This window comes from Anser brachyrhynchus, assembly GCF_964034855.1.
Source record: "Anser brachyrhynchus genome assembly, chromosome: 3".
Classification (NCBI taxonomy): domain Eukaryota; kingdom Metazoa; phylum Chordata; class Aves; order Anseriformes; family Anatidae; genus Anser; species Anser brachyrhynchus.
In genome coordinates this window covers 86,537,616-86,559,936 of record NC_137696.1, presented here as the reverse complement: position 1 = coordinate 86,559,936, position 22,321 = coordinate 86,537,616, and the positions used below count along the sequence as shown (strand labels likewise).

At 41.8% G+C, this 22,321-nt stretch overlaps 3 protein-coding genes across 17 annotated transcripts in view; 1 reads left to right on the top strand and 2 right to left on the bottom strand.

Annotated features, from left to right (window-relative positions):
* The window catches only part of ANKRD6 (ankyrin repeat domain 6), a 118,817-nt gene extending 113,185 nt beyond the window's left edge, over positions 1-5,632 (top strand). For all 11 annotated transcript variants that reach the window (XM_080586602.1, XM_080586598.1, XM_080586600.1 and 8 more), the window contains one exon: positions 664-5,632. In XM_080586602.1, coding sequence (XP_080442728.1) covers positions 664-1,232 — 569 coding nt within the window. In that variant the 3' untranslated portion in view covers positions 1,233-5,632. The remainder of the gene's footprint in view (positions 1-663) is intronic.
* LYRM2 (LYR motif containing 2) lies at positions 5,439-7,474 on the bottom strand. 2 transcript variants are annotated; one of them, XM_080586616.1, is made up of 3 exons: positions 7,322-7,474; positions 6,763-6,903; positions 5,439-5,825 (listed from the first exon to the last, which is right to left on the bottom strand). In XM_080586616.1, the coding sequence occupies exons 1-3, from the start codon at positions 7,364-7,366 to the stop codon at positions 5,745-5,747; spliced, it is 267 nt and encodes an 88-aa protein (XP_080442742.1). In that variant the 5' UTR covers positions 7,367-7,474; the 3' UTR covers positions 5,439-5,744. The 2 variants fall into 2 exon arrangements, with proteins under 2 accessions (XP_080442742.1, XP_080442741.1); XM_080586615.1 differs by having other exon boundaries at positions 6,763-6,939; positions 7,322-7,391.
* Positions 7,475-8,530: 1,056 nt separating this feature from the next.
* MDN1 (midasin AAA ATPase 1) overlaps positions 8,531-22,321 on the bottom strand; it is a 98,902-nt gene continuing 85,111 nt past the window's right edge. For all 4 annotated transcript variants that reach the window (XM_080586595.1, XM_080586593.1, XM_080586594.1 and 1 more), the window contains exons 90-102: positions 21,956-22,117; positions 21,506-21,607; positions 21,108-21,309; positions 20,295-20,465; positions 18,858-19,015; positions 17,022-17,111; positions 15,901-16,016; positions 15,120-15,294; positions 14,436-14,509; positions 14,230-14,344; positions 13,199-13,262; positions 11,212-11,354; positions 8,531-9,507 (exon numbers count right to left, since the gene is read on the bottom strand). In XM_080586595.1, coding sequence (XP_080442721.1) covers positions 9,319-9,507; positions 11,212-11,354; positions 13,199-13,262; positions 14,230-14,344; positions 14,436-14,509; positions 15,120-15,294; positions 15,901-16,016; positions 17,022-17,111; positions 18,858-19,015; positions 20,295-20,465; positions 21,108-21,309; positions 21,506-21,607; positions 21,956-22,117 — 1,761 coding nt within the window. In that variant the 3' untranslated portion in view covers positions 8,531-9,318. The remainder of the gene's footprint in view (positions 9,508-11,211; positions 11,355-13,198; positions 13,263-14,229; positions 14,345-14,435; positions 14,510-15,119; positions 15,295-15,900; positions 16,017-17,021; positions 17,112-18,857; positions 19,016-20,294; positions 20,466-21,107; positions 21,310-21,505; positions 21,608-21,955; positions 22,118-22,321) is intronic.

Sequence of the window (22,321 nt, the reverse complement as noted above, 5' to 3'; positions counted from 1 at the left end):
AAGCCACTTCTCTGTGCCTGACCAAGGAAGCTTCCGAGTACAACGAAACAGTCAGAACACAATTCCAGCCCAGGTCTCGGCACGCAGGGAGAGCACTGTCAAAGTGGTGGGCTTCTGTGAAATGCCCTGCGTATACCCTCCCGAAGCATCACACAAAGAGCACAGCAATGGACACGGACACCCCACTAGACTAGAGAGAGAGATGTGGCAGCAGAGAGGCTGTGAGCTACTGTGCTGAACAGTTCAGAAGCATCAAAATTGGTTGTTTTTGCAAAGTTAGCAGGGCTTCAAGTCTCGCAGAAGCAGGGGATTCATAAATACAGGCTGGCAGTGACTACTTAGGCTGATCATCAGACATCTCAGCCTGATGTTTGTTACGCGTCCCTTTTGTGAAGACCTTTGGTTGCTGGTAGGCTGTAGTCCCACAGCCACAATGCAGAGCTTCCCTGTCTGAGCCAGCTTTTCTCTCGTAATGACTATTGTATCACTAGTATTAATATCACCTGACTGTGGAGATACAAAAAAGTAACAGAAGCCCCTACACCGCGCACACCGCGCCGTACATGGAAAACGCCATCATTCAGCACACTTAGTATAGAAAGGATTTCTGAAGGCTGAAGTGCATGCCCATGGCTTTTCTAAATGCGTGTTTTTATTCTATAGGTGCGGAGCAGCAGTTGAGCCCTGCTGGACCAGCTGCTTCTTCAGCCCCTGCTCCAGACGTCCGGCCAAAGGACAAAGCCGGCGGTGCCAGCACCTTCCAGAGGCTCCAGCAGGAGCTGCCCTCCGCCGAGCTCGTGGGCTCCAAATTGCGACACGTAAAGGTTCAGGCGGCTTTGCAGCCCCTGGCCGAGCCTGCGAAGACCGACCCGCAGAGCGGCTGCTTCGTCGACAGAGGAACTCAGACAAAGAAATCCAGCAAGGGCGGGCAGCCGAGGCACAAGGCGCCGCACCACGCGGGGGCTCACCAGAGCCAGGAGCCGCCCGCTCCACCGGCGGGGCAGCCGCCCGCCCCTCCGCTCAGAGACACCTCGCAGGCCCTGGAGATAACCCAGTACTTCTTCGAGGCCGTTTCCACTCAGATGGAGAAGTGGTACGAACGGAAGATTGAAGAAGCCCGGTGCCAAGCTAACCAGAAAGCTCAGCAAGACAAAGCTGCGCTCAAGGAGCACATCAGGAGCTTGGAGGAGGAGCTCAGCAAGTTAAGGACTAAGGTGCAGAAGGAAAGCTAGCATTCACCCGGCGGGGCGAGGCGGGCAGCAGGACTTACTCTGGAACCTGCTGTGCAGGAATCTGGGATAGGCGTAGATACGTACTGGTAGTGCCTGGCACGTCCAAACAAAATGCTCTTTTTTCAGGAGTAGAAATAACTTTGGAAACTCCAGAACCAAGGAGCTTCACATGCAGACTGTACCGACGACAAAATGCTGCAGATTAGATCCTTTCCTTGTTATTTCCCAGAGCCCGTTACATTTTGCACTCTCAAGTTTCAGGTGCTGCTTGAAAACACGCTGCATTATAAACCAAATCCGCTTTCAGAAAAGGGAATTTTCTTATTTCTGCGTAAGTCAGGTGTGGCGAGAGGGTTCCGCCGTACGCCCCATGTAAAGGTGACGCCAATACTGAAATAAATCCCGGCTGTTTGAGAGCTTTTGGCTGGGTCAGCAGTGATGCAGCGACTGCTTGGTGCTGAAGGGCTGCTGATCCCCGCGGCCTCTCTCTGGTCAGCGGAGCAAAGCTCGAGCAGGGAGCGGTGTGGGTTTCCTGGTGGGAGAGGCCAAGCGCCCACTGAGGTGAGCTGCCCTGTTAGGTACGGCGGCTTCTGTTGCCACGTTGTTTTTCATTTGGTATACATTACTAAAATAAATGCTCAATTAGGCTCTCTTAATGGTGTCCTGGTGGCAAAGCTCCTCGTGGTTACGCAGCTGTGGGGGAGTTCTGTTTAGGGCATGGATGGCAAGTATTTTACCATAACCATGCTCTACTTGCTAAGCGTAATTTTTACGGAAAGCTCTTTTCCTTCAAGCAGCAAACAGCTGAAGTCACTGAAGAGGCTTGAAAGCAGTCCTGTAAGGAAGTGAAAGCTTGGTTCTCTGTATGCAGACGTTTCTTCTTCTGTAGGGTCTGGCTTTCCTCCCAGCTGCCTTATCTGGACTGTCTTCCTTTGTTCCTCTGAACAATTCTGCTCTCTGTTTTCCCCCATGTGTCTCTAAAGAGAGAGACTGGGCCCTGGTGAAGCTCCAGGTTTCAGGACTGCTTTCACACAGTCCCACAAAACAGAACTCAGCAACATTTTCAGTTTTTTTAGGGATGGTTTGCAATAAAAATCAAAGCTTGCAGTGACGGTTTCTGACAGTAATTCACAGAGTAATTCACTTTCAATTGCGTTTGTTCCAGCAGTAACACCTGAATTCGTCAGCCACGTTTGGGTCCTGGTGCGCCATGTGCTGCGTAAACGAGATGCACCGTAACTTGCTCCTGCATCCCTGTAGGGTTCCCTCCGTGTACCTCGGGGAGGGCTCCACGAGATTCTCTTAATACGAGTAGAGGTACTGAACGTACCGTGATGGAACAATTGGACAAAACCAATTCAAATACAAGGTGGCACCAGATGCCAAGGAGAAAGATTTATTTTTTTCTATACTGTGGAGCCCTAAAATTAATACAAAATACTTTCCAGTATTGAGGATACCATTAACAAATTAGCAATTAAGCTTTTTGTGTTCTTAGCAGATGTATAAAGCAAAGAAGAACTGTATTATGTAACTATTTTTTAAAAATTCCTATTAATGCACTATCAAAGCAAGACGTGTATGTGCGGTTACGGAAACACTAGTTTTATTGCTCTGACTTCCATAGTCATATAGACACTTTCGTATGTTTACAGTTTTGTTTAAGCTACTGTAGGAATGCAGAAGCATGCTATTTAAGTTTTATATCCCCTTGATAAAGTGACTTGTTTTGCCAAGTAATTAAAATAAGTGTTGCTCAGAATCCTTGCGTTGCAATGTTTTCCTATCCAGAGAAAATAGACAAAATCAGAAGGGAAAGGAGAAAATCGGCCTGCAAAAGTCCAAGCTTCTGTTATTTTGTGTTTTTGCTATAAAACGCGGAAGCCAGGTCTGCCAGCTGTCTCGGGGTGAGGCCGCAGGGACCGAGTGCTGCTGTTACCAATGCGCTCCCCTGGCACTGCGGAGGCTGCTGCACGCTGCTGGCGCACACGCTCCTCACCTCGCACAAATGCGAGGGAAACACAAAGGCTGTGGTTTTAGCAAACCTCCTGAACGCACAGACCTGCGCTGCCGCTACAGGCCTTGCAGCAGTGATTCAAGGCAGTAACTTGGCTGCAGAGTTACTGATTTTAGAGGTTTTATGAAGCTAACAAGTGTAGTCCAAGGGGAGACATTCTCCTAAAATTCATTCCTACTCGCCTCTGCAGTTCCTCCCGCATTCAAAACTACTGGAATTGAAGAACTTTTTAAAACAAAAAATAAAAGCCATGTTATCTACCTCTCTCAGGCACACTGTGTAAGCACAGGTGCTCTAGCAGAGTACACTCGGGCTCCTAATGGTTTCTGGCAGGCAATTTGATCTTGACACTGCAGAGGGTCACAACGGCTGGAAACCGCAGCCAGCAGACCTCAGGAGGTCGGGTGAGGTACTTGCGGGGCCACCCGTGCCTGCCAGGAGCTATTCCTGGCCTGCGCGGCTGCAACCCGTAAGCGCAGCAAACTGGAGCCGCGGGAGGAACGCAGGCCCTCGCGTCCCCTGGGAAAGAGCCGCGGCCAGGCGGCAGCCCCCGAGCAAGGGGACGGAAATAAACCACCAAGGGGAAAAGGAAGGCTGCACGTGAAAACAAACTGACATCGATCACAGCTTTGTTTAGTCAACATTCCCTTCCAGACTGCATTTGCTGGTAACACCGAGCACAGTAACCAGCTCAGAGGAGAACCAGAAGGATCCTAATGCAGCCCAGAGCTGCATGGTCATGGGTGTCACCACCGTATGGGGCTCAACCTCTGCTGCAGTGCTGCCTCTGAAGTTGAGACACCAACTTTCTGCAAACAACTTCAGGGGCCCACCTAATATCATCAATCACCTTTGTCAACAGCTGGGATAAGAACCTGACATTAGTTTTATATATATATTTTTTTATTTTGTATATATATATATATATATATATATATACACGCACACATATACTTTTTTATTATTTTTTTTGCTTTTTGACAACTGCCACTGCGGTTTCCTTACCAGTTGAAATCCATGTGCCTGGCAAAACCAATCACTAATATTCTTTCCCCACCTGCTCCTGCCGTTCCCTCCCTCAGAGCAGTGCAAAGCGTGACTTTGGAATCTTAACCCCTAACGCCTTCATTATTTGAAATCATACTGCTAAGGCTTCAGAGAGACCTTCCTCGGCAAAGATGCCACATTAATGACAAGGATTGCAGGATTATGGCTAACAGAGATCCAGACACCACCTCCACACACAAAACACTTGTTTCCACGCGTAGCTTTTTTCTCCCACAAATATCAGCTGCAGAGAACCAAAACTAACACGTTTTTCCCATTAACTTACCTTGTTTTCATTAGTTTCAATTTAATGTCCCGCAGAAGCAAAGGACTGTGACTCTGTTGTAGATGAACAGAGAACGTCGACAGCAGCCCCAGCCCTGCTCGTGCAGTGCCAGCTCCAGTGCCCACGTTGTCCAGCACCATTCACGCTCAGGAACTGAAGCTGCAGAGCAAGCAGCGTGCCCAGGACTTGTGTTCACTTTTGGAACATTAACAGCAGGGGAAACAAAACAGACTGATCAGAACACTGAAAACCTGAAAAACAATCCCCAACTCACTCATGGCGTTTTGTCAGCCCTTTCTACCAGAAAATGCTGGCAAAATTCTGAAAGCACAACCCGAAACGCATGCAGCTACTGTAGAGTATCTACTGCTGTCTAGCTACCTATGCCGAGAAAATCCCAGATGCACCTTGGCATTTTCATTAGTAAGTTATATGGGGAAAACATAAGATACGCTGCAATTCAGGGAGATAAAGGCATTTTCAAACTACACAAATTAAAAGTAGTTATTTCCCACTTGTAATTCTACCTTAAATTGATTTTTAGATACTACCTTCAAGATACTTCCTATTAGCATGGGAATTGGGAATAACCATTTCTGGGGCTAAAAACCTCTCATTCATTTTCATACATAAAGACGTGCCTTTTAAAGTTTTATTCAGCTGTAACTGAAAATCAACATCTACATAAAAAACATTTTCTTAACGTAATGTTTTATGTTTTTAGACACATTTATCCCAAATGCTTCTGCTTTCTTAATTCAGGAAAAAAAATAATCCTTGGCACTGTAGAGTAAAGGCTGTTACCACCACAAGTGTTACCACTTAGACATACCACAGTAGGAAACAGACAAAATAATCTGGTTTATATTTATTTTCCATTTCCCTGCCAACACACTGCTGTTGTGATCTGGGGGGCTTTCTGCTTTTCCCGCAGCACGTGCTACACCATCCATTCAGTTCTTCGGGGTCTTTTGTGTCTGAGTGATTCCCACACGGAAGAATAACCAAGCCAAGAAGAAAGGGAAGAAACAAAACAAAACAAAACAAAACCCACTGTGGTAGATTCCATCTTCAGACATTACCAGGATGTCATCGAAGACTGCTATTATAACCACATTCTGGTTTTCAGCAGATGAAAGTCCAGCTGTCAAAAAAATGACACTCAGGATTTTGCCAGCTTAAGTGTTCTTTGAAGCTCCTGAAGTTGCATATTGCCTTGAGTGATCATCATCCTAATTGCATCCTGTAAAACAAAACTGAAGCTACTAAACAAACACATGTACTCAGATTTTACACAAGTGCTGAGATTTTAACACATTAAAGTGTACGTAGCTTCTTACCAGCACTGTTGTCATCTATTTCTAGCATGTAAAGTAACACTATAGTTGCTAACATGGTTAAAAAAAACAGGTGAATAATTAATTTTATCCAATTCCTTAACAATGTGTTTGGGGGCTGGTTACATCTTTGCTTTAAAACTCAGATTTAGATTCAATTCAAACTCCTAGTAGTATTTTCTTTATGCCTCTGTCTACTGCCTTTGCAAGTACATAGTGACAACTGCTTATTGGCATTATAGAGACAGAAGTTTTATAGGACAAGTAGATATTTCCGTCAACGTTATTTTCTATCTAAGTATTGTTATGCTTTGTCTGCATAACTCACCCACCAACTCCCTGAGCACTGGTTAGAAAAAAAACAAACTAGAAAGCAAAGGACAAAAGACATTGGAGAAATACGAAGGTTTCTGCAATTCAGGCTCATGTGTATAGAAATCCAATTTCATTTTCTTTGGCTTAAATATAGATGGAATTAAAGATTAAAAAAATAAGCTATAAAAAAGCTTGAGCATTAATAAGCTTAGATTAGTTATCATGCTATTCAATGCAATTTTTCTGATTCTTGATTTAGGCAAGCAGGATTTGTTTGGTTTTTAGCTTCTTAATCCCAGAACGTTATCTGAAAGTCAGAGAAACAGTACCCCCATGAAGAAACAATGATATTCAGAGATGCTGAAGTATTTCTCCACACAAATGCCCCTTAAGAGAAATTAGTCGCAGCAGACTCCCCACAAGCCTTGATGTGACACCCCCAAACCAAAAGCAGGTGGCAAAGCACAGCACACAGCACGCATCGCTCCGCAGGCCACGTGCTTGGGATTGCCCGTTTCCACCCCTCACCTCTTCTGTAGCATCCTTATTTCTTCTGAATTCCTCCCTGGCCCACTCCTTCAAATAGCGGCGATCTGCCTCGGCAGGGACGTCCCGGAGGGCCCTCAGGATCTTCCTGTACAGCTGGAGAACCTGCTGGCGCCTCAGGAACTGAGGACGGAGAGATGTCAGCCTGCTGCCCTGGCCCTGGGCACACCACAGCGAGCGGAGCTGTCAATGGCTCCGTTCCGCTCGCAGAAATAACCACAACGCTCCGCATCTCCCTTCATAAAGGGCCTAGCGTTGGTTCCCTGCCTGAGAAACTTAACTTTCGTACAAAGGAACGAGCCAAGCACCAGATGTGTGGCAGCGGTGGCTGGTGTCAAACACAACAGCGGCGGTGCCTGCTGACACGGAGGCCCCACTGCCAGTAGCCACCCGCAGCCTTCCCGCAGCTGCTACCCGCCGCCAACACGGAGGTTTCACCCTCTCCGCAGGTGGGCGAGCCCCGGCCCCGCCACCCGGCCCCAGGCAGGGGAGGGATCTCCCTGTCACCTCCTGCCATTTTGCCCGAGCCGCCGGCCCGTACCTGCCTGAGGGTGAGGGCGCCGGGCGGCAGGCGGCCGGCCGCCATTTTGCGCGGCTCCGCCTCCGCCGCCCTCAGCGCCGAGCCCGCCCCGGCGGGAGGAGCCCCGCGGCCGCCATTTGCTGCCCCGCCGCGCCGCCGGCCGGGGCCAGGCGGAAGAAGGGAATTAACTGAGGTGTTGTTGCCTTCGTAGGTAGCTTGGTGCTTGCTTGTACTAAGTACAGTGCAAGCCCTTCGCTAATTACGGAGAGAAAAAAAAGGAGGTTTGTATAAGCATTTGACTGTGCACGGAGCGCTGCTGATAAAAGTGTGGCTCCGGCTGCGGTCACCTGTGCAAAAGATAAGCCCTTGCAAAACTATAGCTTACAGTCAGTATTCTTGCACTCTTTAAGAGAAGTAGATAAGGTTTGTGGGTTTTTGTTTTCCTTCCCAGTATATTTTCCTCTAGTTCCCTACTGCAAATACTCAGGACACGTCTGAAATGGCAATACATTCCAGACAATTTCCTCATGATCTAAAAACACCTATTTCCACAGTTAAATTTCCCAAACCATTTAAACATTTGTATACATGACACATTTGTATAAAAAAGACCTACATAACCTTGCAGGGATATTGTATAGTACCTGACATTTGAATTCTGAGGGGACACAGTTCCCCTGTTAAGTTCTCTGTTCTGAAATTTGCTTATCATGAGTTAGTGTGGCAAAGCTCTGGTACCAGTCCCAAAGGTAAGGTGAGAAAACTCTCCTGATCCATCTCACCCCTCAGGGTGGATCTCAAAACAGCTACTGTGATACTTCAGTTGAGATTTTTCTATCTGTAAAGCAAAGAGAACAATCACATCTTTGGGAACGCACCCATGTTCCAGCCATTTTCTGATCAACTCCTGCACCACACTTCAAGTTAGACACCTTCAATTTCTGTACATAAAGAAAATCTTCAATGGATGTAGAGTAGACATATTTTAAAAAGTTTCCTGCACATTTTCACTGTCTGAACAGACCAGGGTGGAGTCAAAAGACCAGACCACTAATCAAAGCTCCACACTGGCATATCCTTATAAAAGAGATGTTGAAGTTACATAAACCAGAATACATTTTCATATGAAAATTCAGATTTGTGCACTGCAGGAGAATGCCATCTATTTCCATGTGGCAAATTCAGTTGATCAAAGCTCGAATAAATTAACAAAAAGGACAGACAGCATGATTACAAACAGTGGTACCTCTTTTTATTAGAACAGACTATATAAGATGCATAGCTTCTGCAATGAAAAATCATGTCCATGCTTTAAGACATCTTATTAATGAAACATGTCCTCAATGTCTGCCTTGGACACTGGGGCAAACTTCACAGTGTAAACTGATAACACAGGGATTACTATATGGCATTATTCATCAAACTCCCTGATGATATTATCAGACAAAAATCAGCAACAATTATATCGAACGCGTTTAACTGCAGAACAGTTTCAAGTATTCAAGTACTTATTTTTTTTGGTTGCTTAAAACCATCTGCTTCACCCACTTCCTCCCCCCACCCCTTCCCAAAGAGGTGGCCAACCACCCGGGTGAAGCTAAAGAGAGCTTTTTTGCAAGGCAGCTCAAGTACTTCTAACACAGAAATGCCTTCCAAGAAGCAAGAATGATTTTTCTTATTGCAATAGACAGGAGTAGGAATAACTTTACCTCTTTGAACATTACAAATAACTTATTACTTAAAAGAAAAAAATGTAATACAAGAGAAACTGAAGAAAGTTTTACATCATTTACGTAGTAAGCAATGAAGAAACACCGTCTCACCATTGCATAATCTCCTCTGACAAACACGGGAGAAGACACCTAAACCATTTTGTTCTCAGGCTGTCTGGCTGCCAGAGGGCAGCTCTTGTATGTTAATCCTACTTAAAAAGAGACCTCATGAACCCTCCGATGAAATGTCGTTCCATGCATTTCAGCAGTTTAGCAGCAATAAGGTATTAATTTTGTCTACAAAGTCTACAAAGCGTCCGAGGCAGTCACCAGTTCAAACCACTGTCTGAGTGCGTCACTGAGAGTTTCTGGAAGAGCGTTCACATCCCTAAGGATCATGTAGAATGGGAATGGAAATTCTTCCATGTAAGATCTGATTTCAGGCAATTCCCCAGGTCCTTTGAATATAGGAACTTTAATGTCCAAGATGGAATCCTGTAAAAAAGAGCTGACATGACTACACAACTACATGCATCAATTATTCTATTTTTCAAATTTTTGTAATTCCTCATCTGTTAAAGGTTAATAAAGTTTTAATATTGAAAGGCACAAGTATTCAATGGTAAATCAAATCAAAAGCTGAACACAAAGCTGTTAAATGTTTTTGCCCTTTTAGACAGAAGAGCTTTAATCAAGCTCCTGCAATACCAATTTCTATAAAGAAATCCTGCTTTCCGTAGTATTTTATAACTTCATTTTACTGTTATCACTTTACTTATGCATTTGGTGCCTTCCCAACACTGTCACCTGTAAGCATTTTAAGGCTAAAAATTTAACTTGCATTTGCGCATTGACTGAATGCAACAGGATTCTTTAGCAATGTTTTTAATTTCAACATAAAAAAATCAAATTAAATTCTATCTCTGCTTCTTGTAAAGGAACTTCTTATTTGCTCAGTGTAGAAGCTCAGAAGACTAATAAACCTTGTGAAAAGGGCATTTCACTGCCCAGAATTTTAGCTTGCCAGCATAACTAGGCTAGGTATAATCAGAACATTGTAATAGTTTATCAGAAAGAAAACTGTTAGCTTTTCAACAATAAATAGAGCAGGCAAGTTTTCTATGAAAAAAGGTACAAGAAGAAAGTTTGAATTACAAAATTATAATCTTCACCACAAAATTCAAAGTAAAACTCAAGTTTGTTCACTTATTACATTAGAGATTCTCCCTGAAAAGCTCCCAGACATTTCACTTCCCAGACAAGGAAGTCTAAAAACACTTCTTTCCCAGCTCCTAAATGCTATCCAGTTTTCTCAACTCAGGCACAACTCTCACACGCTCTTTTCTGTCTGTTAATCTCATACTGGCTCCTGCTGTCATATCAAGTGGAAACTGCTGTCAGAACTGATCGTGTTCTATCAAAATTGAGACAGAAGAATGCATCACTTAGGGTCCCCAGCACAGTAAGGACATGGATACAGGACAAGTCCAGAGGAGGGCCACGGGGATGATCAAGGGGCTGGAGCTCCGATGAAGACAGGCTGAGGGAGTTGGGGTTGTTCAGCCTGGAGAAGAGAAGGCTCTGGGGAGACCATAGGGATAAGACGAGGGGGAATGGCTTTAAACTAAAAGAGGGGAGGTTTATATTAGATGTAAGGAAGAAATTATTTCCTCAGAGGGTGGCGAGGCCCTGGCACAGATTGCCCAGAGAAGCTGTGGATGCCCCATCCCTGGAGGTGCTCAAGGCCAGGCTGGATGGGGCTTTGGGCAATGTGGGCTAGACGGTGGCATCCCTGCCCATGGCAGGGGGCTGGAACTGGATGATCCTTAAGGTCCCTTCCAACCCAAACCATTCTGTGATTCCACGGTCACTCAAACTTTAAATTTACCAGCCCGCCAGCTACTTCTCTGGTGAAGAAAATCTACAACCATTACATTTTAAGATGGGAATTCCTATTTAGACTTTGTAACATGGAAGCTGTTTCTTTTCTGCGTGCTTTTAAATACTAAAGAGGATAAACATAAAGATAGGAAGAAATGCTAGAATATTTCACACATGAAAAACTGAAGTTGGCCTAAATATCATCTTTGACCTCTGCAAAAGATAAAATAGCTATAAAGCACTACAAAGACACGAAAAAGATTTGCATTGGTTTTCACTCACAGCACTTTAGTAATTCTCCCTTGTTCACTCACTTACCCGGGAATTAGGATTGTCCAACACTACGAAAATAACAAAGATATTGGCATTCTGAGCTGCTTGGACTGCTGCTGTCACTCGTTCCTTGCCTTCCAAGAAAAGTCCTCTTCCATCAGATACAATCAAAAGCAGCTGTGCTGTTTCTTGAGCACAGAAAAAAAAATCCAGTAAATTAGAGTAAGGCATTTAAAAGGCAAACAGACATTTTTTTGTTAGTTTTGTGGCTATAATGGGAAAACCCCCAGAGTTTTCTTACGGAAGTTAAGTCTTTATCAAGTAGAATTCTGTGAGTTAACATTAAGCTGCTGTTACAAGTGGGTCGAAGAAACCCATTGTTGTTTTCTTTTTCCCACTGTATGAAACCATTGAGATCAAATGGTAAAAAAAAAACAAAAACCCCACAACTGTCCATCAGTAGCACAAGAAAAGACAAAAATGCATGAAATATACATAAGGAATTGAGTCATAGGCTTCTCTTTCATGCCCGGTAGGTGCCTAGGAGTTAAACACTGGCTGAATTTTAAGAGTCCAGCCTTGGTGAAGTTGCAGCTGCTGCAATGAAATGGAAAGAGTCCAAATCTACTCCTCCAAAATCAGGAACCTATGGATGTGTCTGTATTAGTGTTTCATTCTGGAACACAGCACAGTGAGACCGTACTTTTGAGGCAGGTTCCCCTGTTGTCCCCTCTTTACCAGGCTCGGCTTACCTCACAAAGCAATACTGGAGGGCACAGAAGCGATTACTTTTGGATGAAGCTAAACCAGAAGACAGGCTCCAGAGGCACAGCCAAGGCAACCACTAATGGGCATTCAGGACTTGGGACCAGATGAGCTAGTCTGAAGTAAACCCCCTGACACATACCCGGCGCAGATGTTCCTCAGCACTAATCATTTTGCTAGAGACATGTTACTTGCTCAAGTTGCTCCCAGAGCCAGAGATACTTCCCTCTAAAGAGGTATTCTACCTAAGTTATATGTCTACTATCTTTTAATACGATGGAAATTACAGTAACTACAGTCACAGCCCCTCTCTCTCCTCTCTCTCACCCCCCTAAGCATAATGGCTAGGGAGAGATGCAGAACACTTCCTCCTTTTCTGCAGACAAACCCTAAATGTGACAGTGCTTGCCCTTTTTACAAAGAGGGGTGATATATTCCACTGCCTTTTCTCTTGCTAGCTCCCTGATTCTGGGGCATGCTGCTGCACGCTGACCTAACTCCCCAGGACAGGATGCTGCTCCCACTCAGAATATCCCAACAGCCACCCTGTGGCAAAGAAGCATCCATGGATTATAAATCCTGGATTGCCCACTTCTTGGAGTGCTTTACCAAAAAAAAAAAACTTTTTTGAAAATATGGGTGTCACCATGATAAGCTTCTAACGAGCACAAAGCAGTCGTTTAGGCTAATTGTGGGTCAGCCATGAAATGGTAACCAGTCTAACTGTGGGTCAGGCATGAGGTAAGAAGCCTTCCAGCTTTTCCTGGAAACTCAAGAAGCTCATGACCTAAGTCTGCATCACAACGAAAGGCAGGTAGGAGGCAAACATGTATCCTCCTCAGAAGTATGCTTCTAGATACCTATGGAAGTCAAGCTCTTGCTCACAGGAAGTGCTGAGGTCAAGACCAGAAATGCTGAGGGAGTTCAGGCTGCTAAGAGGCTGGATGATGCCTGAAAGCAGGCACTGCCTAGGGTTTACACATGATCTGGAAACATGACCTAACAGGGTACGGTAAAGCACACCTTTTTAAAAAGTTTTAAACAAAATTTCAGTGAATTACTGACAGATATGAGGTAGGTGTCTTCTGGGATCTGAGCTAAGCTTTAACCAAACATTCCTTTGGACAAAGCAAAACCCGAAGCAGCCCTAAGGCAAGTGGCATCCCTGTGTCATCCCAGTCTTTCTGTGAAGGTATTACTGTAGGGCTGTAGTGACTCTGGGACATTGTGCTGCCTCGGCAGCAAGCATAGTAATAAAAAAAATCACCTGGATTAATATTTTGAGACAGCTGCTGTGCGGCAGCAAACATACTCGACGATGATTCTAGAAACTGCAGAAGAAACCAGTAAGAAGATAGTTACCTTATAAAATACTAAACATAGTAACGATAACATTTTAAATAACACATTTCTGTATTTTAAATGCCAAGATGGTCTAGCCTGGCCACCTACACAGATGCATTCCTTGGCATTTTCTTGCATTAACTCCTGTTCGAATTCAGTACATGCTTTTGAATTAGAGAATCTTTAGAATATCCTTCAATCTGGATTTAAAAATTTCCACTGCTAATAAGGCCATCAAAACTTCAGTAAACTGCTTAAGTGATTAATGACATCATTAAAAAAATACACCTTATTTCTAGGTTGAACTTCTTTGGCTTTGACTTGAAACAAATGTATCTAGCCACATATTCGCCATTAATAAGACATCAGCTGTCAAATACTCCCAATTTTGCTATTTCTAAGATTACATTTGAGCTATTTTGGTCTCTCCTTTTTCATTTAGTATTAACAGAACATCATCTTCAAATTTGGAAAGGTAAGAGTACAAAAGCCTTCTTAAAAGCAGAAAACTTTGCAGAAGTCCAGAAAGTATTACTACAGAAAGTTATTTTCTTCAGGAAACAGCCAAGTCTGACAAACATACAGCCTGACAAACAAAGCTGTTCTTCTTCCTGGAATCCAGGACATAAACCTTCAAGCTCCCACAAACTGTTGTATGGTTTGTCATTGGGGCACAGACAAGAGTAAGACTGAGAGCTTATACCCAGAAATGTTTGAGACCCGACACAGAGAAAGATGAATGTTTAAATGTGACGTAAATCAGAACTATGAGTGAGAAAAAAAATCCCTACTTGTACAAGATCATGTGATAACTCACTGTTATCTAATGAGTTAGTACACACTTAAATATAAACAACCAGCAAAAGTTAAAGCAATCATGAAACCATCAAGCTGCTGATGTCTTGGTCTGGAGAGAATTTGCAAACCTGGTGCCCTGGAGGCATTCTTGCGTACCTGAGCTATTTTTGTTTTTTTCTGCTGAAATTTGCAAAGGCGCAATATCCGTGTCCCCGACTGGTCGCTGAACTGTTCGTGGAAGGGGTGCAGCAGCTGAACAGTCTCTCCAAAGCTTTAGAGAAAAAAGTTATAGGGTGAAACCGGTACTTGCATTCTGCTCTAAAAATCTTAAAGAAAAGTGTCTCTATTGAAAATAAACTCACCTACACACAGCAATTTGTCCCACTTCTAGAAGAGTCAGTGCATTCCCAATGACTGCCAGGGATTCATACGCAAGCTATTAAAGAAGGAAGTTAAATGAAAAATGGGGTACTACAAGTTTTTCCTCACAGTTCAGTATTCAGTATGAAAAACGTTACTGAAATTATTTTTCACTATCTAGTAAAATAAATGAAGAGGCTACCTATCTTTTTTTTTTTTCCTGTTATATTTGTGAGGTAGTCATTGACATAAAAACACACTAATTCTATCTGAGGACTTTTGCTGACTGACTTAGACAGTGATATCACTTTAGGCAGGCTAGGGAAATAAAGACTGAAGAAAACGTGCATTTTTCATAAAGGCCTACATGAGAGCTATGATAAAAGTAATACTTAATCCCCCCATGAACTACATAGCTAAGAAAACTACAAAAATAATTTTCCAGTGGATATGCAGACCTTTATCTAATGAGTTTAGTTTTAGCAACAAATCTTAAGAGGCTGAAGTCACAAGAATTCAAGCCCATGGACCAGATATAAATAACTGCCCTAGAATCACCAGCCAGCTTTCCAACAGCCACCACTTTTGCATGAAACAGGTGAGCCGCTGACATATGCATCAGCCAGGGATAGTTTCTTCATAGTCCTTCCAAAGTGCCTTTTTTTTTTTTTTTTTAACGTTTTTACCTGTTTAGAATGATTGTCTATCATACTTGAGGAATCATCAATAGCCAAGCAAATCTGGTACTGTCGTTTACTGGGCTTGGTCCTTCGCAACCAGATCTTATCCTTCCGGAACTGACTGGCAATATAGGGAATCACTTTGCGCATGTTCAATCTTTTCCCTGTTCTGTAGTCTCCTCTGAAAGTTAAGAGAGAAAAATACATAGTTACAGGGTTTATCAATAAAATACCTCATTCCAGAGATCCTGACCTATGCAGCGTACGCAGCAAAATACTTACAATATTTTAGGAAAATAAGTAAAATAAGTATATAAGAATTACTATTTCTGAATATCTGTATTTAGGTATAAATAAAAATAAAAATAAAATAAAATGCCCGTATTTCTAATACAAGATCAATGTACTGTGCTCTTAAAAAGTTCTTAAACCTAGGTATTTAAAATGGAAGACCTTGCATTTAGACCCCTCCAGTTTGAAATAACATTATATATATATATTTTGACATTTAACGTAATCTGTGACTCAACAGCATTTCACAGGTTTAAGTTGGTTTGATCAGCAGTTGCACAGGAGAAAAAAAGACAGAAGGCAATATCCTCAGGATAAGTACTTACCACTACATCACATTTGTGTTCCATAAAATAACCTGAAGTTCCAATACAGAAGTAAAATTAATGCATTTGCGAATTGGAATAATTGCTACAAAGTAAGAACTTTAACTGTAGAGATATAAAATACCCCCCAAGACAGGCATTTAACGAAACTTTAGAAAGACCCAACTTACTTCAACTTGGCTGCCTGAGTAGGTTCCAGTATGAGCCGTAGCTGTTCACAAAGCTGCTGTGACAGAGGAGCTGTCAGTACTAAATACCTCTGCCACAACTGGGCTGCTTCCTTCTCCTAAAACATCATACATCACAGAAAAAAATAAAAAGCTAATTATGTAAAAAGTTGGGAAGCACTGCCTGAAAGAGAAAACAAACCTCTGTGTACCAAGGAGGAATTAGTATCAGCTGAAACTGTACAGGGGTCTTGTAAGCACTCTACAAATGTAAGGACAACAATTTGCTTTCGAATAAGAATGTTCCCTGCTGCTACAAAACTGCAATGTACAATGATTGTTCCTCTCGGAACTTGGGCACTGCTGTTGATACAGGAAAATCTTGCAGTGGCTACCATCTGGTAGCTCATACTGCATGAAGGCAAGCCATGGGCATGAGGTGCCTGGGGACATGCTTTAGTGGTAGACTTGGTACTGTTACACGATGGCTGGACGGATGATCTTATGGGTCTTTTCCAACCTAAATGATTCTACGATAAAGGTTCTCTCTCAGCCCTCACAAATAACATTACTTACATAAATTATAATTCAGCAATATGATTAAGTCTCTACACTGGCAATTTCATCCAGGAATGACTTCCAAATATGGCTTATTATTTGTGACTAGGACAGTCAGAGCGAGTATCTACCACCAGATTCTGGTTCTCTTGCTCAAACTCCGCCACTGCAACTGAGGAAGGCAGCTTGTGTTAATCATAATTTTGTGAAAGCTGCATCCAGCACTTAACTGCAGGTGACAACTCAAAATGGAATGAGCTTGGCAGGGCCAAGAAAAACGTTTTTAATGATGCAAGTTTTAGAAGTCGTTACCAACGGAGTAACTTTGTGCAAATAGCACACAGCAAGTTCAAAACAAGATCTGAAACATTACCCTGCTTTAAGAACACTGTTGTTTTATTAGATAATAAGTTAAACATAAGAAAACCCAGCATTTAAATCACACAATTTTGAATGTTCAGATTCCAGCCTGCTTGACTTCCTCAACACTTCAGCAGTAAAACAAGGTAAAATAATGAATTGTAGGATTCTTAAGACAGAGTTGACACTAAAATGAGATCACTAACCTCCTCTGGAGTTCCAGGCTGCTGTGTTTGCCAAGCTTCCAACTGCCTTTCAAGTTCCTTTCTCAGCTCTTCAGGATCTCTAATGATGTGCTAGAAGTGCAGTTACAAGATTTATGAGACAGTAAAGTAAGTTCATGTATCTGCTGGTCCCCAAACCTTAGCAAACTATAAAAAAGGAAACGTGCATTGTTCTTATTCCTTTAGACACAAAAACACCTGAAAGATCTGAATGAAAATTTCATTCTAAATCTCATTTTTTGTTAGCTTCCATGTACACGAAGTATAAATACCCCCCCCCAATACCTACCTATAAACAAAGCTAGGCACTTCTATACAGACATTGAAAATAATCAAGTACAGAACCACAAGACAATTTGAATGAACTATCCTGCCAAACTCCAGATCTAATGTCAGTATAATGGAGATCAAACTATTTTATACTATGTAGCATTATCATCTTCCAAAATAAAATATTCTTCAGTTAATTACAGTTTTTTAAAAAAATCATAATTCAAACCACTTCAAAAGGCTTGAATGACACCTTCCTCTTAACACGCCTCTTAACATGCATTCTTCAACTTTTATTGTAATTTCAGCGGCTTCTGTTCCTTACTTTTAAAACCGTGACTTAGACAAGCAGACGTATATGGTCTGCATAACCCACAGGTTTACTGGGTTAAGAAAAATAAGCCTGTGAATACAAATTCAACAGTATCAGTAACTTAAATCCTTCAGAAGCAGCAACAATCCCACTTGTCACCTACTGCAGGTTTAAGGAAGGGAGGAAGAATGTACATGCAGGGGGCTTCTTCCCTCTCCCGCTGAAAGATGAGATTTGCACTTTTCCCCCGGCAATGTTTCTCCTCTACTCTTTAAGTGATGCTGCAACAGCTCCCCCTCCTGTTTAAGGTTTTGCATGTCAACTGAAAAAGAGCACCTATCTATTCTGACAAGTAGAACACACTCGCATTCATTCAGCAGCCTTTCCCCAAAGGGCTATCATTTCACATTTAGCATGAAGGTCTAATACCAGGTCTATACACGATGTGTATAGGAACAACCTTCTGTGGTGTGTGTAGAAACTATAAGATACTACCCTCAAAGTACATACTCAGGACACACTATTACGAGTGTGGACATTTAGTACTTCTCAAAAACAAACACCGGAAGTATTAATTCTTCATCAGCTGGTTATACACCGCCAACTGCTTCTATGCCATAACCCTATGATGAAATGTGCTTTTCACAGCTACCAGTACCAATTGGAAAACTGTGTTGTACAAAATCTAGGAAGAAGATCTAGGCTATAACAGTATATTTTTAATTGCAAAGCTCATAAAAGGCTTGCAAATGTTCTAGAATGTTTGCAATTAGCTTTAAGGAAGCAGTGTGTTGCCAATGATGAAACTGAAGTTAATTTTTTGTCCACAGTGGTATTTTAAGGTCACTGACACATAGCTGTCTCATCATTCTGAACCCTTTTCTACCTTAACGTCACACATCCTTGCCTATTGCTCTCTGCTCCACTCAAATATTTTATCAGGAGATTCATCTGGGCAAGACAGTTCTCGACAGTTACAAACAAAAGGTTTCTTTTCAGGAGTGAGGATGGGATCTCACTACTAAGGATGTGGAGGAATTTCCATTTTAAATGCATCATTCAGCTGCATATACAACAGTTGGTATTGTGTTACTTTTCATTTACTATTAAAGAAAAGCACACTACTGAGTTATCTGAATCAATGTAATTCTAAACGTCGGCGTTCAGAGTGTCATTAACTCAGGTCAATGAAAGCAGACAGTTTCTGTGGTTGTACGATGCATTAGGTATCGTACCTGGGAAGCATCCATCAAAAACTGATGGGCTGTATGTATGGTAGAGTCCTTGCTTCTCTCCGGCTTCTCTTCAGTCACTTTTGGTAACTTTTCTGTTGTAGGGTCATTGACATCTTCAGAGTCAAAATTCTGGATCTCAGGCTCCACTTCACCTGGTCCTACAATCACAAATTGTGGGTCACACAATACACCAATCGATATTGCATCTCAACTCTTTTCAAAGTCTCTCAAAATGTTTTGTAATGCTCAGGCATTATTTTTTAAGGGAAGTGCACAAATGTTGAGACAGTTCTAGGAACAGAGTGAATACAAGGCCTTGCAACTCAGAGAACAAACCATTTTGCAAAACGAACCAAGTGTTAGTGAACAAATCTTTAATGCTTGAAAATTCCATCAGTGACGTACATTTTTCAACCTACACAGCCTCTCTGACCAAGTGACGGGAAGAATAAAACAATTTGAGAACATTCACAATGTGATCATTTAAAAGATAACAGCAATCTTTTCTTATCTCATCTTTTACTCTCTACTTTAGTAATGGAACAATTTCCTGTAAATCAGAGTTCAATTTACAAATAAAGGACCGGACTAAAGAGTTTCTTTTATTTTTGTTTCTAATATACTACACTGTTAAACAACTTTTTTTTTTTTATTTTTTAAGAATTATTCTAAGAACAAAGCATGACTTGCTTACAAGACTCAAGTGTTTCAGTACATACTGTTAAGAGAATTACATGGAAAAACAGACTGCTTACACGTATGCCTGTACCATGAATTTCTTATTAGATTTAAGTGAAGAGATTAAACCTGAAGAGAGTGGGAGAAGAAAATGCGAATTCAGGCTGGTAAAACTCATCTTCTCTCTCCAGCCAGCTTTTGTGTTGTTTGATACGGAAACCATTCAAACTTCCAGGCTATAGTTTCATTTACTTAAATTCACCAAAATAAAACTTGTGTGAGGCAGCTCAGTTTTATTTCATTTTCCACTTATGAAAGGAAGTAGTGAGACAATGACACTACAGTGCTATGTCACCTGGTATTGTTCAGTCCTCAATTTCCTGATGTTTTATCCAAAGTTACAAATAAAAAAAGTTGAGTTACATGGTGCTGATGCTGGTGTCACTGGAGTATCATTATACGCCAGTTCATTGTGTTTAAGACTGTGGAAAAACGCTTGGTTTTCACTTCTTTGTCAAAGAAGTTCATAAAGATTAGACACCTTTAACTTGAAAGAAAGCAGCAAACCACTGTCACTTAACCGATTTAGAAAAAAGGCTAATGCTGGCTACCAGGCCAGAGTAAAAACACCATTGCAGAAAAATCAACTGATAGCAGATGTTTTAATCTTAGAGAATGTATCCACTACACGCAAATACCTACACACATATTTAGATGTTCACATTTTTGTGTGTTTATAATGGTTTTAGGTTAACATACCAGGGTTTTTAGAGGCAGTAGACTTCATTTCTGGCTTCAGCTCCTCTGTGTCTACTGCTGTGAGATCCTCATTGTTCTGCATTTCTGTTTCCATAGCTGCATCTTCAGAATCTCCCTCTTCGTTTTCGTTTAGAGGCAAAATAGGTTTCTCCTGCTCCTTGCTAGCCACATCTGTACAAAGGCAACAAGACTCATTAAGGAAGGAAAGGAAGGAAAAAGAAGAGCGACAAGGAAAAGTGATAAAAAACTACTGCACTTTGAGGTCATTGGATCTAAGTTTTACTGAACTTCACAACAGATCTATCGTCTCAAAACATTTATCTTTCACTGTGCTGTGCCATGTTGTGTCAATGAGCTATTGCTCTGGAAATCTGAAGAATAAAGCAAACTAATTACTTTAATAGAAAATAATTTAACTAAAGTCAGTTTAGAGGAGTACTTTTGAAGAGTCACCAATTTGTTTGATACAGAATAAAGAACCTGTTGCATTAACCTATGTATTTTGAACATGTGGTAGCAATGTGGGCCTCAAAATAAATGAAATGAGATGAATGAAATGAGAGAAGATTTTAAATAGGTTTAACAAACTAAAATCCAATTTTTATGAGTGAATGCAGTATTTTCAAACATGTTATCTGTATCTGATTACCAAAGACAGCATTCATTGTAACGAAATAGTGCTATGTCTTGCAAAGCAAGAATGTTAAATGTGACCATCAAAAAAACAAAACCACCCAAAAGACTACAGTAACTATGAGCTTTGGGATTTGATTCTGGAATGACAACTCTTTACACTCAGAAATACCACTGTACCATAGGTCTGTGCATCATAGCATTCAGAGCCTTCTTTAATATGTTCAAATGCATCAGCCTCCTCCACGTTTTGTTTAGGCTGAGTTGTATTCTGCTTTGCTTCACTGCTGGATTCTATGGTTCTCAGTCGCTTGTGGATACGTTCGTTGTGATCTCCCATGGAGCGCTCATTGTCTGCCTGACCAGGTTTCCTCTTGAAGCTCTGAAAAAGAGAAAAATTAACACCATGAACTTCAAGTGAGGTGCAAACAAACATAGATTAGAACATGAGTTCTAACAAGGAGAAACAGAACTGCACATTTGCTGGTTAATATTAAGTGATTCAGATTAGGTACAAAGCTTAAAAAAAGATAAAAGAAAAAGAAAAATAAATAATGATTTAAAAAAAGAACAAGAACCTGTGTATTCTTTCTGCTTTGCTTTTCAGAAGCCATCCGGGCCATGCGTGTGGATTCATGGCCTTCTGATTGATTTGCACTTGCAGCTCCACTTCCATATTCCTGAGACACACAAAAAATTGAAACTGTAACTGAAAAGGCATTTAGCAACTATTACAGACAAATTTTAAAAATTAAACTGAAATGCTGTGGAACCTTCTCGTGCTAATGAAGAATGGCTCAGAACTGCAAATACTGGCAGACAAGACAGTCCTGCAGACCAAGAATTAGCCTAAACCTACCACACACGTCACTGCTAGGAAGGTATCTTCATTTTTTTAGGTGAATTTCTAAATGGTGTTCCAAAATTGCATCTTAGACACTTCTTAAAATATGGCGGCAGTTCTTTGATTGTAGCTTTAAAACATACAGGTCCAGCATTTCCTAATCAGATGCTTCCACATAGCTTACCTCTTTAGATTGGTCTTTTTCTGAAGCCTCCCCAGCTAGTTCTACAGCACTGTCACTCTGCAGATTTTCTTGCCCAGTCTGCCCTTGTGTTTCGTGCTCCATTCTTTCCTCAGACTCAGGAATCTGCTCATCCGTCTCTGGATTATCTTTGTCCTCCTCTGCCTGATATAAGATCAGTTTATTTTAACATTCTAAAAAGCATGGGGAAGCAGAAGGCTGAGGAGGTAACGGGAATACAGGTAGCAGAAATATACCAGATAAATAGTAAGCAGATCTGTCATCTTCATAAAAATTCTTACTAACTTCCTACCACAATATCAAGGTTGTCTCAAATTAACAGAAGACAATGAAGTCTCAGGGGAAAAA

Excerpts from the sequence above, each read along its gene's own strand:
- LYRM2 (XM_080586615.1), bottom strand. The coding sequence starts at position 7,366 with ATGGCGGCCGGCCGCCTGCCGCCCGGCGCCCTCACCCTCAGGCAG. Across the intron at positions 6,940-7,321 it reads GCGCCCTCACCCTCAGGCAG|GGCCAGGGCAGCAGGCTGAC; the intron begins GTACGGGCCGGC and ends TGGTGTGCCCAG. Across the intron at positions 5,826-6,762 it reads ATAAGGATGCTACAGAAGAG|GATGCAATTAGGATGATGAT; the intron begins GTGAGGGGTGGA and ends TTTGTTTTACAG.